Source organism: Pristis pectinata, chromosome 17 (genome assembly GCF_009764475.1).
Source record: "Pristis pectinata isolate sPriPec2 chromosome 17, sPriPec2.1.pri, whole genome shotgun sequence".
NCBI classification, from domain to species: domain Eukaryota; kingdom Metazoa; phylum Chordata; class Chondrichthyes; order Rhinopristiformes; family Pristidae; genus Pristis; species Pristis pectinata.
In genome coordinates, this window is record NC_067421.1 from 7,393,226 (window position 1) to 7,410,345 (window position 17,120).

General features: G+C 43.1%; 1 protein-coding gene across 1 annotated transcript in view; it reads right to left on the reverse strand.

Annotated features, from left to right (window-relative positions):
- pisd (phosphatidylserine decarboxylase) overlaps positions 1-12,476 on the reverse strand; it is a 92,911-nt gene extending 80,435 nt beyond the window's left edge. The window contains exons 1-2 of the mRNA XM_052031969.1: positions 12,398-12,476; positions 4,435-4,514 (exon numbers count right to left, since the gene is read on the reverse strand). Coding sequence (XP_051887929.1) covers positions 4,435-4,514; positions 12,398-12,453 — 136 coding nt within the window. The 5' untranslated portion in view covers positions 12,454-12,476. The remainder of the gene's footprint in view (positions 1-4,434; positions 4,515-12,397) is intronic.
- Between the last annotated feature and the right edge of the window lie 4,644 nt (positions 12,477-17,120).

Sequence of the window (17,120 nt, forward strand, 5' to 3'; positions counted from 1 at the left end):
ATGTGATGAAATTATCTCTATGGATGACATGCAAAACAAAGTTTTTCACTGTACCTCGGAACATGTGACAATAATAAACCAATTTACCACACACAATTCCTGTGGAAGTGGAGCTAATTTTAACTAGCGGGGAACTGTTCAACACTTCAGAACCAAGACCACCTGAACCTCAGTAGCTGAGCTGCAGATTATCAGGTAAGAGGAGAAGGTTCAAGGATGTGCTCAAAACCTCCCTGAAGAAATACAACATTCCCATCAACTCCTGGAATTCTCTGGCCTATGATCACTCAAAATGGAGAAGGAGCATTCCAGGTGGAATTGAGAACCTCAAGAACATGCATCAAGAGCACAGAAACTGAGAAAATGGAGGAAGGAGCAACCACCACACCCCATCCCACAGGCATCACCTGTCCCATCACTGGCCTCAGAAACGACAAAACCAGAAGGGAAGCAAATCAACCTCAACCCCAAGGCACTACCTAAGACAGCAACACATACACTGCATCAGACCACAGACCAAAACCAACTCTCTAACTACCAAAAGAAAGTAAACTATTTGAGCACAAATACTGACAGAATGAAAATAAGATGATGCTCCTTGAATAATCTTTATTAGCTACAATAACTAGGAGTGTTGGAGGTTCAAGTGTCTGCCCTTTGCACAGGCAGCTAACTCAAGTGAGAGCAGAGATGTGTACAGCAACTTACTCAAAACAGAAATGCTGGAAACACTCAACATGTCAGGCAGTCTCAGAAAGAGAATTTGATTTAAATGTTTATCATGATCTCTGGAAAATTAACTCTCTTTCTGTAGCATTTTCTGTTTTTATTTCAGATTTCCAGCATTTGCGATTTTTAAGCTGTAGCTTTCAATTACAGCCACTGACTCACTACTCCAATGTCAGGATATGGAAAGATAAATCAGGGTTCCCGCTCACTATGCAGCCCTCCTAATGGACGTGTGTCTGTGGACATCTTCAAGATAGAACCGCATTCTGCTGCAATATATCTGTATTCCAATGAAAAATCAAGTGGTGGCACTGTTGATAATTGAGGGGTAATTGTTAGGCTTCTTCTTATTCAACTCAGTCACGACCTGACATTTATATGGCACAAAATTGAGCTGCACTGGTCAACTAGCTCTGGATGTTGCCCTGGTCCCACTGTCAGCACTAGAAAAGCTTGAACAGAATATTACAGTGAGTGAAACTGAACCCTATAGCTGAACAGCCCCACCTCTAACTACAAAATTGCCATTTAAGCTGCTGAAAATGGTTTGACTGAGTACACTGATCCGAGAAAATCTTCCTTTGTGTCAGATCAAACATGAGCTGCTGCATAGTTTTTTTCCCCAGAGCTCTCCAGTTCCACACCTAGTCAATGTTGCTTTAATATTAAAAACAGTTACTTTTACACCTTTGCAATTCACGCTTTGCTCAGATTGAGGGTTTAAGGAGTTCTGGGTCCAGTAATTTTGATAGGCCTTGAACTCAATGTACATCATGCATTGGTGTCATAAGAATATTTTAAAAAAGTAGCCATTCAGTCCCTCACACCCACTCAGTTATTCATTACAACCATGGCTGATATTTCACTTCAGCACCACTTTCCTGTCAGCCTCATATGCCTTATAATATGAAAATCTATTGTTCTGTCTTGATTATACTCAATGGCTGAATCTCCATAACTCTCGTGTACAGAATTCTAAAAATTCACTATCCAATGGGTGAGGATACTCCTCTCATTTCAATTCCAAGTGGTTGACCCCTTATTTTGAGACTATGACACCTAGTTCTATTCACCCAGCTGAGAGAAACATAATCCCTGCATCTACCCTGTCAAGCCAATGTATTTGTTAATGTTCCAATGAGCACACCTCTCATTCTAAACTTCAGAGAATAAAGGCTCAGTCTGTTTACTCTCCTCAAAGGACAATCCCTGGAATTAATCTGGTGAAACAAACTTGCTACAGGGGGAGTACAGCGATCTTCTTCCTTATGTAGGAGACCAAACCTGCACAATATTCCAGGTGGATTATAACCAGGCACACTATAATAACACTAAGTTATCTACTCATACATTCTAATCCTCTCGCAATCAAGGCAACCACAATGTGAACTCATGAGTTCTGATGAAGGATCTTTGATCTAAAATGTTAACTATTCTTTCCACAGATGTTGTCTGACCTAGTTTTGATTCCAGCATTTTCTATTTTTATTTCAGATTTTCAGCATCTGCCATATTTTGATTCCCACCACAATGTTTGCTCTCTTAATTACTTCTGATATCTACATATTAACTTCCAATGACCTGTACAAGGACACATGGTCTCTCCAATGTTTTTCCAATCTCTCAGCATTGAAATAGATTGCGAGCACCAATCCCTGCAGCACCCCCCCAATAACAGACACCGAGGCCAACAATGACCTGTTTATTCCTTCAAGTCTGTATCACCACAGAGCAACTGCCACCATTTTACTGATAACTAGAATGAGCTGGATGGAACAGAAATTGACCTGGTTAGAAATTTTTGTAGATAGGAAATTCCTGGCCAGCCTTCCTATTTGGTTGAGTAGATGCCAGAGTCACAGAAACCTTGGAATAGCATCTCTAATACACGCCCTTCAACACTGCAGAGCAACCACTCCAGCACTTGCACTTAAGTCTCTTTCCTAACATCACATATAATGAATCAAATTGACTGGATGTCAGCAACTTGAGCCTTCAGGAGGAGCACTAGAATCATCCACACAACGTTTGCAAACATTTCAGTATCACCTTACACTGCTGTGCTGTGCCCTACCTGCCTGGAGATGAGCATGTTAACTAAACCACCACCTCCTGATTAGTTGCTCAAAAGGACACGGCAGGGCCACACTGCTTTGATCCACTTGTTGATGAAGGAATGAGTTGCTCAAACATTACCTACTTGATGCACAGGTCGTCTACGTAAAAAATTTCCTGAGGAATTAGAATTCTGGCAACCAGGTCTCAACAGTTTTCAAAAAAAAATTAATTCTCTCACACAAGCAACCTGACAGTATTTTCTCTTCTTTTCGGTTAAACTTTGCCAACTTTACTTTGCTGGAACAGTTGGATCTTAATATTTACAGATTTTTCTGCTCAGGGCTGACTGTAGTTGGCAAGTTTTTAAATTAGCTTTCAAAATTCTATCAGTAAAGCTTTGTAGTCGCATCCAAGTAATGTTTGCACCCATCTTTATCACCTCCTGGATTATTTGAACCCAGGCGATGGGAAATAACAATGTAGGAGAACTCAATGTTCTGGACCCTGATGCTGCACCTTCTAATGAGTAATCTCAATGCACTTATTGTTACTCAGTTTGGAAATCAGATGCTCCAATTCCTTCACAGAGAGTAGAAATATTGGCAAGTCCTCCTGGTTACAGAGCTATCTGGTTGTCCTAGCTGCAAGCAGCACTACTTCTGAATGGTCATGATTCAGTAAACCACTATGCGTGATCTTCTGAATGTTGAGATTTGAACTAGAAACCAGAGAATGGTCTGTCTGCTCCTCATACTTCTCCAGTAGGATCTAAACCTGTCAAGGTGATTGCATTCTAATGAGCATACTCCAGGGTAGTCATTAGTCCTTTTGCAATTTCTCTGAACCTTCCCCAATAGCATGCAATGTACCCTTGATGTTGAATCCATTGATGAGTTTTCAGTGCTTTTCACCCACCGCATAGTTAAGGCAAGTTTGAGTTAAAGGTAACATCTACCTAGATGCAGCAGATAGCACCTTCAGCTTTTAACAAGGATGTTGCAGGTTTCAGGTCCATTATTGCAATTTGAGCATATAATTCAGGTTGATATTACAATGCAACATAGAGAGTGTGCTACACGGAAGTGCCATCTGGTTATTACTTCACTAGAGTAGCATGCTCTCCTGGTAGCCTTGTGCAATGTACCTCTCCCTCCCCAACTCCTGCAAATATTACAACATGGATTACCTGATCATTTACTTAAATGGATCTTATGGGATTTTGTGGGAGGCAAATTGGCCCATCGCTCATGTTCTTGACTACCAGTCATTGCCTTCGGGAAAATCAATAACTTTTTCAGCAATCCCCTTAAAAGGCACCTTCAAATGAAAACCCCACCTTAAAAGGTAACACACACAAAATGCTGGAGGAACTCAGCAGGTCAGGCAGCATCTATGGAGGGATATAAACAGTCAACGTTTCAGATCGAGACCCTTCATCAGGGCTGGAAAGGAAGAGGGAAGAAGCCAGATTCCTTTCCAGTCCTGATGAAGGGTCTCGACCAGAAACGTTGGCTGTTTATTTCCATCCAAGGATGCCGCCCGACCTGCTGAGTTCCTCCAGCACTTTGCGTGTGTTGCTGCAGATTCCAGCATCTGCAGAATCTCTGGTGTCATCCTAAAAAGTTGCAGGGACAATTGCATACTTACAGTTGGAAAAGCTTCGAATGGGTACCCTTAAACAGCATGGAGCCAGTGAGGGGTGAAGCACACACCATAACGGCCTTAAACTAGGAAGGGAAGAAAAAGAACACCATTAAAATGTTTCAGAACCCATTATCTCGTACAAAACAGCCAGAGCAATCAACAAAGTTGGAAGCTTAAAATACAGGTCAGCATGAATGGAAAGTGTAGCTCTCATAATAATGCAACATTTTACCTTTGTGTTTTGTTATGATGCCTCATTCACTTGGCACCACACCTGGAGCTAAACAAATCTGCTGTAATGAGACCACATCACCCACATGAAATTTGCCCCTGACGGGAAGCAATATTTACAATGCTGCATTGGGACTGGTCTAGCTGATAGCTGAATTGAATTAAACAGTGTCATTTCATGGAACGTCCCTAGCCCCAGTGGGTACCACAGATACAGAGTCTTTTACTGAACTCAAACTTGTGAAAAATTTGTTTTAACATTTAATTCAGACTAGCTGCACAGATTGCTCGTACTACCTCTCCAGCCTGGGAGGAGGAACATTACAATAAAGAGTGGAGTTCAGAACATTAAGATGTCAGACTGATTACCTCAGAGCATCTGACTTGTGCACAAAGCATGTCTGAGGATATCATACAGGCCTGTGAATGGATTCTTACTACGTGGAGCCAAGTCCAATTGTGTGAGAGTTTAAAGCCACTAGGAGACTTCTCGTTGTTCTCAATGCCTGCCACTTGGGATGCAGATTTAATCCTATTTAATTTTTACATTGATACGGCAATCAAAACCAAACGTGCAATATCCTCAGCCAGTGTCCAATGGAATCCTCACTGTATGCTAAATCTAGAAAAATGGATCTGCCTGAAAACGCCATGTTCACCTTCAGACTTCAACTTTTTCATACCTAGACTTATTCAAGGCTACCAAAAACACATTGTGTGGCCTTTGGAGTCACTCACCAAGACGTAATAAGGAAACCTAACTAAGGGAGCTAGGGCTTTTCTCTTTGGAGAGGAGGATGAGAGGAGACGCGATAGAGGTATACAAACTATTAAGAGGAATAGATAGAGTAGACAGCCAGCGCCTCTTTCCCAGGGCATCAATGCTCAATACAAGAGGACATGGCTTTAAAGTAATGGGTGTGAAGTTCAAGGGAGATATCAGAGGGAGGTTTTTTACCCAGAGAGTGGTAGGTACATGGAATGCACTGCCTGGGGTGGTGGTGGAGGAGGCAGGTACATTGGTCAAATTTAAGAGATTACTAGATAAGCATATGGAGGAATTTAAAATAGAGGGATATGTGGGAGAAAGGGGTTAGATAGTACTAGGTGAGGTTTAAAGGTCGGTACAACATTGTGGGCCGAAGGGCCTGTATTGTGCTGTACTGTTCTATGATTCTATGAAAGACTGGAGTAGCAAGGAGGCCAGAACAGGAAGAGAGGCAGGTATTTTTTCCTGAAAGTTTGTGCAGGGTTAGTGTCATTATTTCTACCATGACATAATTCATCATAGACTTGAGGGAAGCAAAATAATCATTTAACATCTTTGACCTTAAATAGGATGATCACTGGGCATTACAAAAATAACTTGCATTTACAGCTTGAAAATGCCAAGATGCTTCAGAGGAACACGATCAGACAAAACATGCATTCCAAAAGAGGCGATATTAGGTGGTCACAGAAGGTCTCTAAGGACAACAGGAAGTGACCCACACTCTTAGGCAGCAAATTCAAGGTCTTAAGATGTCTAGTCAGTTGTCAATAGCGAGGTTAAGGACGTGGCAAATGAACAAAAAGAATGCAGAGCTCCTGAAAGTTGGCAGGGCTGGAGAATGGGACATTACAACGGGTCAGTTGTCGATCCAGGTTGTTAAACACAGAGATGATGGACAAACAGTTCTTAGGATAAGGACAGCAGAGTTTTGAGCTCTCAGTTTTTTTTGGAGGATAAAAGAGACCAGCCAGGAATCTACTGGAATAGCCAAGCCTGGACGAACCAAAGAACACACTATCTTAATTTTTCTTGATTCAAGGCACACAGACATCACGGTCAAGATCCAGCATGTATTCCCAACCCCAAGCGCCTTCAAGATTGATTCAGTTCATTTCAGTGTCACAGCCCGTAGGAAACCTGACTAGGAAGATTCAAACAGAGGAGCAGGGAAGATGGAAATGAATCTGCAGTATTCAAGGATTTGAGAGAAAAAGGATGGAATGTGGGCAGCAGTTTGCAAGTCCTGCTAGAATGCAGGCAGAGGACAGCAGAGTTGAAAATACCTAACTAATGGAAACATTTACATTATCAAATGACAATGAAAGCAGGAATTTACGTTGGGGGATTATCAGTTTAGCGGGAAGAAGGTCGAGAGGACAGGTGTTGCCCCATGTTCAAGATGAGCTCTAGGAGACAGGTAAGGAACTAAAGGAAGATATGGGGTAGGGCAAGGCAGGAAAAGAAATACTGGATTTCAAAACTCTATCCAACTCAGTCATGAAAATATCAACTGATTCATCCAGTTGGCCAAACGATCCATTTTGCTTAAATGGAAGGATCCAATACCCCCTACTACTTCTCAATGGTTCTCTCAAACTATATCATGTTTAAACAGAAAAAATTAGGAGTGGTACTGTTGATCCTTCGCTTAAATTTGAGGAAGTTTGGAGTCCATTTATTCAATATTTTCACATGATATAGATCCCCTTATAATAATCTTTCAATTTAGAGGAACGGAGTTGACGACATAATATTGCTCTGCTTCTATTGAGAAATTTTAGTCCAGTTTTTTTTTCAATTTTGTTTTTCTTTAGCTTAGTTTGCTTTGATATATTGTTTATAATTTTTCTTATTGTTTTGGGGATTTTTTTTCTTTCTTTTATACTTTATAATAAATTTTTTGCTTTTATATTATATTCATTCACTAACAGATCATTGGATCTACAGATTTTTTTTAATACTTTATTGTTCTTTATGATTATCCATGTCATGATTGTTCTCCTGATCTCTTTGTATTACATGTATAAACATTGATATATTAATCTGTATTAATTTGAAAACTAATAAAAAGACTGAAATCTAGTCTTTTAAATAACAAAATTTCAGATTTTCACTAAACTTGTAGGGGAAAAAATGCTTCCGTATTTCATTGTTAAATAATTTGCTCCAATTTCTTCCAAACTGCCCACAGTGGAAATAGGCTGCTGGCTGAAAAACTATTAAATCCTTTATAATTTTAAATTTCTCAATTAGGTAAGCCTTCTAAACGCAAGGAAGTACAAGGCAAGCTTGAGCATCTTTTCCTCATGGTTTCCTAATGAACGGCAGCATAAGCAGAAGGGCACAATTGCTTATCTGTATGCTGCTGCAAGAATACTGAAGCTCACCCCAACCTAACCATGAACATCACCACTTTCACCAGAATGTATCAGGAAAAAAAAGCTGTTTTGCTTTCAGCTCCCAAGAGGCCTTCAGGTCAGAATAACATGAGAAAAAATAAACTTCAAGCTGGAACACATCGATGACTTGTACTGTCCCCTCTTTCCTAGCCATGGACCCATAAAATTATCCTGAAAACATTTTTCAAAGGAGTATAACAAAAATTAATATGGAAGAGAGAAATGGGAGCAAAACACAATGGATTAAAAGTACTTTGGTTTGCTCTGCCTCAGTTAGTAGCACTCCTGTTTGAGTCTGAAGTACTTGAAGAAATTATCTTAAATACTGGAGGAGCTACCACCTTTTCGATGACTTGTTGAATCAAGGCCCATGAATGTCCTCTCAGGTGGATATAAAAGATCCCATGGCATTATTTCAAAGAAAGGAACTGATAACCGACATTCTCTCTCAACCAACATTTGTGAGTCAATCTGAACACTGGGCAGGAATGAGCTGCTGGCTTGTCTGCTATTCTGTAGAGAACTGGCTAGCTGTGATCCATGTGGTAGCACGTTCCAGACATCCACACTGCAGTGTGTGGGAATGTGCTGCAGGTTAGGAGTATGCACATCTGACTTCTCTTTCTGTTTCCAGACTAACTGTCAAGTTCACTGACTTTTCCAAGTTGCTAAACCAAGAGCCTATGTAATTTGTGTCTGGTACTTCAGCTTTTAACCAGCCATAGGTGTCACCTCCAACACTGCTCCATTAATTTAAATGGCATTGCCAACTTCCTTGAAAGGTTTATTTTGCTTTCTTTCATTATGTTTTTAATTAGCAGCTGTTTAACATGTTTCAAATTTATTTTGTTATTTTTATTTAATTGGAAAGGGAGGTCTTATGACAGCAGAAGGCTTTGAGGTTGATCCATAATTGGGGCTTTAATTCCCACCATCTGCAACCCCCTGCAACTTTCAGAATGACTGTGGCAGCTTGCCGGTAGAGCCTCAGGAGCTGCATGGTCTCCAAGCCAGTGACTGCCCTAGCCTGCATCAGTATTGCTTTCTAAGATGCTGCAGGATAGCCAGTGTTAACCTAACAAAATGCTTCTTTAATCTAAAGAACAGAGAAAAATGTTCCATATTTACAGAGACTTCCTCCAGAAGTTTGTCTCCAACCTTTGTTGCAACCTACACAGGATAGTTGGTCACATGGTACAATCCATAGAAGAGCACACACCTCACTATCTCTGATTCTTAGAGGTGACAGGTATTTGGCACTTGTTTTTCCAGTCACTTCCTGGATCACTGCATCTTTTTTCAATCCTGGCTGCTGGACTACACCACTTCATAGTATAGGTGTGATATTTGTCTATGAAAACTCCACCTCATTTTTTTCTCATTCCTTTGGGTATACCACCCTCAAAAACACATCTACCAGCTGGCTTCAGTGTCATTGCACATCAGTAGGTCATGACTCAGATTTAACTGCCCCACTTCAGGAAATGTTGGCTCATTTTGGCAGGACATTAGGTGTTGTTGAATCAAACTGAAATGTCACTGGTTGTTCATGTACTAATATCGTGGTGCAAATATCATGCACTTGTACCAGGATGACAATGTTTGGCACCAGATGTGAATTCTTCCAACCAATATTGGCATTGGTTTATTATTGTCACTTGTACCGAGGTACAGTGAAAAACTTGTCTTGCATACTGCTTGTACAGATCAATTCATTACACAGTGCATTGAGGTAGTACAGGGTAAAAACAATAACAGAATGCAGAGTAAAGTGTCACAGCTACAGGGAAGTGTATTGCAGGTAGATAAATAAGATGCAAGGACATAACAAGGTAGATTGTGAAGTCAAGAGTCCATCTCATCGTATAAAGGAACCGTTCAATAGTCTTATCACCGTGGGACAAAAGCTGTCTTTGAGCCTGGTGGTACGTGCCCTCAAGCTCCTGCATCTTCTGCCTGATGGGAGAGGGGAGAAGAGAGAATGACCCGGGTGGGTGGGGCCTTTGATTATGCTGGCTGCTTCACCAAGGCAGCGAGAGGTATAGACAGAGTCCATAGAGGGGAGGCTAGTTTCTGTGATGTACTGGGCTGTGTCCACAACTCTCTGCAGTTTCTTGCGGTCCCGGGCAGAACAGTTACCATATCAAGCCATGATGCATCCAGATAAGATGCTTTCTATGGTGCATCGATAAAAGTTGGTGAGTGTCAAAGGGGATGTGCCAAATTTCTTTAGCCTCCTGAGGAAGTAGAGCTGCTGGTGAGCTTTCTTGGCCTTGGTGTCTACATGGTTGGACCAGGACAGGCTATTGTTGATGTTCACTCCTAGGAAGCTCTCAACCCTTTTGACCTCAGCACCACTGCTGTAGACAGGAGCATGTACACTGCCCCCTCTCCCAAAGTCAATGATCAGCTCTTTTGTTTTGCTGACATTAAGGTCATTATGATAACACCATGTCGCTCAGCTCTCTACTTCGTTCCTGTACTCTGCCTCATCGTTATTTGAGATACGGCCTACTACAGTGGTATCATCTGCAAACTTGTAGATGGAGTTAGAGCAGAATCTGGCCACAGAATAGGGAGTAGAGGGCTGAGGACGCAGCCTTGTGGGGCATCAGTGTTGAGAATAATCGTGCTGGAGGTGTTGCTGCCTATCCTCACTGATTGTGGTCTGTTGGTCAGAAAGTCAAGGGTCCATTTGCAGAGGAAGGTGTTGAGTCCCAGGTCTTGTAGTTTGGTGATGAGTTTGCTTTGAATTATAGTAGTGAAGGCAGAGCTGTAGTCAATAACCAATAGTCTAACGTCGGTGTCTTTACTGTCCAGGTGGTCCAGAGATGAGTGTAGGGCCATGGAAATGGCATCCACTGTAGACCTGTTTCGGCGGTAGGCGAATTGCAGTGGGTCGACGTTTTCCGGGAGGCTGGAGTTAATGCGTGCCGTGACCAGCCTCTCTAAGCACTTCATGATGGTGGACGTCAGAGCCATCGGTCGAGGTCTGAGCCAATACTCTGAATCCAAGCTTGTCTGCGACCCCGCACAGTTCATCTTGTCCACTCTGTACCGACCTGAAGTCCTCTTCAGTGTGCACTGTTTGTAGAATGATTTTCCATACCACATTGAGTACTTCTTAAAGCCATTCATGTTGCTGTCTACAAAATTTAAGCAACTCTTAGCTGTTCTTTCCCTGTTCTGCCTTCTGTCTCGTTTCACTACACAAATTTTTTTTGGCCATTCAACATTTCTAGCCTGGCTTTGGATAGCCCCACAGTTGTGCACGTCTGTATGCAGTTTTCAAGAGTTAATTTTTTTCCTAACATAATAACTATTCCTTCTGGTTGAATTCCCAGATTCCACAAAGGATCTAACCTCTTCTAAGCAAGTCCTACAAAGCTGTGAATATCACTAATAGTCTTAGCTCTGTAAAGAAAGTATCCAAATATTCTCTCTAGTCCTGACTGCAAAAAAAAACTTGCAATGTCTGACTGTTTTATTTCTATGCAAATTGTAATGTGCTCAAACTGCTTCTAATGCATTTGCCAGGGTTTAGTTTTGAGGCCTTCTGGTCTGGCATAATTTGCTTCCCTTATGTCAACATCTTAGCTTTTATCTGTTCTGGTTTATTTTATATATCCAGCTCCATACATTGTGTAGAGGTTTCCCTGCAGCCACTCCATTCTTTAGACAGATTACCTGACTGGAAATCCAATAAATTAATTTATTTATTCCATGTCATACTTCACTTGAACCCCATAAACTCACCGTTTCTCAGCCCCCATTGTGCTATCTTAATCTTCAGGCACAGAGGCTAATTGCACAGCTCATTAAAATGTACATCACGCTACATCAATATCACTAAGATATCAAAGAATAGCAAATAAGCTACTTCGACAGCAATTAGTTAAATAAAACCTTGAGAGACATGCATCCTTTACTACAAAGAAATCGGCACCCAGCTACTCCAGAGACACTTTCTGGAAGCTTCTCCCTAATGATCATTGCACTGTATTGTATTTACAGGGCGCAGCGGCTCACACGCTACAATCCTTAAAGGGGTACATAGCTAAAATTGCATCAGCCGCGTTCCAGGACGCAGTGCTGTTTGTGGAACATTGCTGTGCAAAGACCGACCGCTTCACTTCATTACGCTGACAGTAAAGGCCACTGAGACATTCCGAGGTTGTGAAAAGTGACGATTCTGAGGGAAAAGGAAATGAATAGCTTGGGGTCCAAGAGCAGTCTGATTTCCCAATACTCGGGAGTACTGACCTTCCATGTACCACAGACGGCCCTCACCTACCTGTCAAATATCACAGCTGACGGCTTAACCACTCGTTTGGTTTAATTTTCATACAAATGTCAGTAATATTAACCCAGCAATAAACCCGTGAGCTTTACCAACACGCAATCGCCGCCCCTCCCCCCCGTTCCCTCTTAAAGTGGCCTGACACCGGCCCGTCACCGAGCGTTGCGCGACAAGGCCACCGCTTCAGTGAACCCAGCGCAGCAGCGGGGACTTGTCACTAGATCCCGACCCCCCCAGCCCAGCCCCTCACACCTCACCCCATACCTGGTCAAGGCCACCCGCCACCGCACCGACGACACCCACACTCTGGAAGCCGCCATTACGCAGCACAACACAACGACAGCCAATCAGCTCCCGCTCCAAAACCTTCCCAGGGTGCGGCGGGAGCCGGCGTGGCGTTGCCGTGGCGACCGCAGTGGGAAGGTGGAGGGGAACCCTTTGGGCAGCAATGGCCTCATTAACTTTATATAGAACAGTACAGCACAGAACAAGCCCCTCGGCCCACAATGTTGTGCCAACATAGCTATCCCCTCCTACCTACAGAATGCCCATATCCCTCTATTTTCCTTTCATTCATGTGCCCATCCAAGCTCCTGCTTAAAAGCCCCCAGTGAATTTGCCTCCACAGAAAACCCAGAGTCCTGATGAAGGGTCTGGGCCCGAAACGTCGACTGTTTATTTCCCTCCATGGATGCTGCCCGACCTGCTGAGTCCCTCCAGCACTTTGTGTGTATTGCTCCAGATACATCCGGCATCTGCAGAATCTCCCGTGTCTCTGCTTTCAGTTATGCGCCGTGCTGTGGAAATGCTCCGCTTTCTGTTGGAATGAGAGAATTGTGCTGAAGGCGATTCCCCATCGGTGTTCCAAGATGTGCATAAATGTGGATAATCCCTATCAGGTCAGAGAGAGTTTTCCAAGTCCCTGAGCGTTACATCCTTAAAACAAAATCACCAATGTTACCTGGCAGGGGAGAGACTGTGATCTAGTCATAGAAACCTACAGCAAGGAAACAGACCCTTTGACCCACCATGCCGGACAACAAATACCCAACTATACTAATCCCATTCACCACAGCACTTGCTCCGTACACTCACACGTTATGGCGGTTCAACTGCTCAATTACACCTTAAATGTTATGAGATCCCTGTCACCCTCGCCGTCAGACTGTTTGTTCCAAATTCCAACCATTGTCTGAGTGCAAAAAAAGTGCTTCCTCAGATCCCCTCTAAACCTTAAACCTATGCCCTCTAGTTTTTAGATTGCTATGGGGAATATATTCTTACTTTCTACTCTATGCCCCTCATAATTTTGTGTACCTCGATCAGGTTACCCCCTTAGCCTCCTCTGCTCCAAGGACGGACTCCTGTCACAGTATGTTGACAGGCCGACTAGAGGGAATGCCATATTAGGTCTAGTATTAGGTAATGAACCGGGTCAGGTGACAGATCTCTCAGTGGGTGAGCATTTGGGTGACAGTGACCTTTAGCATTGTCATGGACAAGGATAGGAGTAAAGAGGACAGGAAGATATTTAATTGGGGAAGGGCAAATTATGAGGCTATAAGGCTAGAACTTGCGAGTGTAAATTGGGATGGCATTTTTGAAGGGAAATGTACTATGGAGATGTGGTCATTGTTCAGGGATCTCTTGCAGGATGTTCGGGATAAATTTGTCCCAGTGAGGCTGAGAAAGAATGGCAGGGTGAAGGAACCATGGGTGACAAGAGAGGTGGAACATCGAGTTAGGAGGAAGAAGGCAGCATACATAAGGTGTAGGCAGCAAGGATCAGATGGGGCTCTTGAGGAATATAGGGTAGCAAGGAAGGAACTTAAGAAGGGGCTGAGGAGAGCAAGAAGGGGACATGAAAAGGCCTTGGCGAGTAGGGTTAAGGAAAACCCCAAGGCATTTTTCACATGTGAAGAGCAGAAGGATGACGGGAGTAATGGTAGGACCGATTAGAGACAAAGATGGGTGATGAGGCTATTTGACCTTAGTATGGTGTATGAAACACCATTCATATTGTTGGATCTGGAGATGATATTGTCCAGAAGGTTTTTCAGAAGTCAAGAATGAGGCACAAATCTTATGGTTACAGCCAATTTATTAGATATCCATCAGGTCAGAGAGAGTCAGCCTGCACCAGCAAGGCAAGTAACGAGAGGTAACAAAAGACTAGAGACCTCGTGTTGCCCTTTTATACTCCAAACTAGTTTAAGCTGGTATGATAAGGAAGTTTTCCCTGCTTAAGGACAGTTCTGTGAACAAGGACAGTTTTGATTTACACTGCCATGACATCTCAGGCCTACAGAAAACTTAAAAATCTACTAAAAATTTACAGACAAACAGGTGATTATACAAACATATAAGCAAGCACAAAGAAAGTTAAACTACAAGAAAAATAACAATTTAAGTAGCAATTTAAACCCTAATCCAACCAAGTTCATGTGAAGTCTTTTGCAGCTGCAGCACCTTGGCCACAAGGCATCATCATTAAGGTGTTGCTTGAAGTGTGTGGCTTCAGACCGGAGGAAATCTTTACATGACAAGCTTTCCCTCATGCAGGTATTTCAATGTAACCTGTCAAAAAGTGGATGGATGCTTGAAGGTGTTGAAGTTCTTTAATGAGAAGGGTTAGCAAACGCACTTGTCATAGCCAAGTGTGAGGTTCTCTGTCTTCTCCCTCAAGAAAAGGGACAAACCCTAGTTGCCACAAGGGTAAGTCCAGTCCAAAATTGATTTTCTTTCCATGTCCAAAAAACTCACTGTTAAATCCACCTAACTTATGTCAGCATCCTTCACTGAGCACTGCCTGCTGTTGGCTGTGTAACACCGACAGGAAGACCAGAGGGCTGGCAGAGGGATATGGAAGTGCGAAATTGCTGACTGCAGGAAACATCAAGGAACTCAGGATGGATGATGCACTTTGGAGAACCATGAAACCTATTTTTGATAACATGCCTTAATGTCTACCGCCCAGTGGCTCTGACATCCACTATAATGAAGTGCTTCAAGAGGCTGGTCATGGCGCACATTAACTCCAGCCTCCCAGACAACCTCAACTCACTGAATTTTGCCTACTGCCGAAACAGGTCTACAGCAGACACCATTTCCCTAGCCCTACACTCATCTCTGGAGCATCTGGACATTAGACTATTGTTTATTGACTACAGCTCTGCCTTTAATACTATAATTCCAAGCAAACTCATCACCAAACTCTGGGAACTGGGACTCAACACCTCCCTTTGCAACTGAATCTTTGACTTCCTGACCAACAGACCACAATGTAAGGATAGGCAGCAACACCTCTGCCATGATTACTCTCAAGACTGGTGCCCCACAAGGCTGCGTCCTCAGCCCTCTACTCTACTCCCTATACACTCATGACTGCATGGCCAGATTCTGCTCTAATTCCATCTACAAGTTTGCAGATGAAACCACTGTAGTGGGCCGTATCTCAAATAACGATGAGTCGGAGTACAGGAAGGAGATAGAGAGCTTAGTGACATGGTGTTATAACAACAACCTTTTCCTCAATGTCAGCAAAACAAAAGAGCTGGTCATTGACTTCAGGAAGGGGACAGTGCACATGTTCCTGTCTGCATCAATGGTGCTGAGGTCAGAGAGTTGAGAGCTTCAAGTTCCTAGGAGTGAACATCACCAATAACCTGTCCTGGTCCAACCACGTAGACGCCATGGCCAAGAAAGCTCACCAGTGCCTCTACTTCCTTATGAGGTTAAAGAAATTTGGCGTGTCCCCTTTGACACTCACCAATATTTATCTATGCACCATAGAAAGCATCCTATCTGGATGCATCATGGCTTGGTATAGCAACTGCTCTGCCCAGGACCGCAAGAAACTGCAGAGAGTTGTGAACACAGCTAAGCACTCCACAGAAACCAGCTTCCCCACCATGGATTCTGTCTATACTTCTCACTGCCTCGATGAAGCAGCCAACGTAATCAAAGACCCCACCCACCCCAGACATTCTCTCTTCTCCCCTCTCCCATCGGGCAGAAGATAGAAAAGCCTGAAAGTACATGCCACCAGGCTCAAGGACAGCTGTTATCCCGCTGTCATTGAACGGTTGCCTAGTATGATAAAATGGTCTCTTGACCTCACAATCTACCTCGTTATGACCTTGCACCTTATTATCTACCTGCACTGCTCTTTCTCTGTAGCTGTTACACTTTATTCTGCATTCTTGTACTTCCTTGATGCACTGTGTAATGAATTGATTTGTATGAACGATATGCAAGACAAGTTTTTCACTGTACAGGTGACAATAATAAACAAATTCCAAATTCCACTGGTGGGAAGCAATCAAGGCAAACATCAAGAGGTTCTTCATGCTCAATGGTGTTTGGAAAGAAATAGAGAGTCAGAGGGAGATGTACCATCTCCGGGAATGAATGCAAACCCTTCTCCTTCAGTAGTGGATGGGAGTAGATGTTGAGGAGGAGCTTCAAGAGGTAACGAGACTGCAACCCTCGCTCCTTGCCTCAGAATCCTCCCAGATCATCCTCCACTTCAGAGTCCACTCCACAGATGCGATGTGCTTGTGTTTCTTCCAAAAGAGTCAGAGGGAGCTCTGTGCTCAGTGGTCTTAAGGATTAGGGTGAATCAATAACATCCTAGCAGCCACACATATTAAGAATCCATAGGCCACAGATAACACAGCCTCCCAGAACTTCCTGTATTCTATCTCAGAAGCTTTAGATGACAGCAAGCAGGGGAGGTAGGACTGACTGTTGACCCTGAGTTCCTCTAGCAGCTCAGTTTTTGCTCTCTGGAAATGAGACTGTTGCCTAGCAAAGTCTTGGAAGAGATGCAGAAGTATTTGTAGTGGTTTGGCCTGAACAGCTGCATAAATCAGGACTATGCTGGATGGGCTGTTCCCAAGGATACACACTGAGACAAATGTCAACAGCTGCTGGAGAAACATCAAAGCGGTGAAAGGTGCCCTTTGGTCTGCCTGAAATTCAGTGA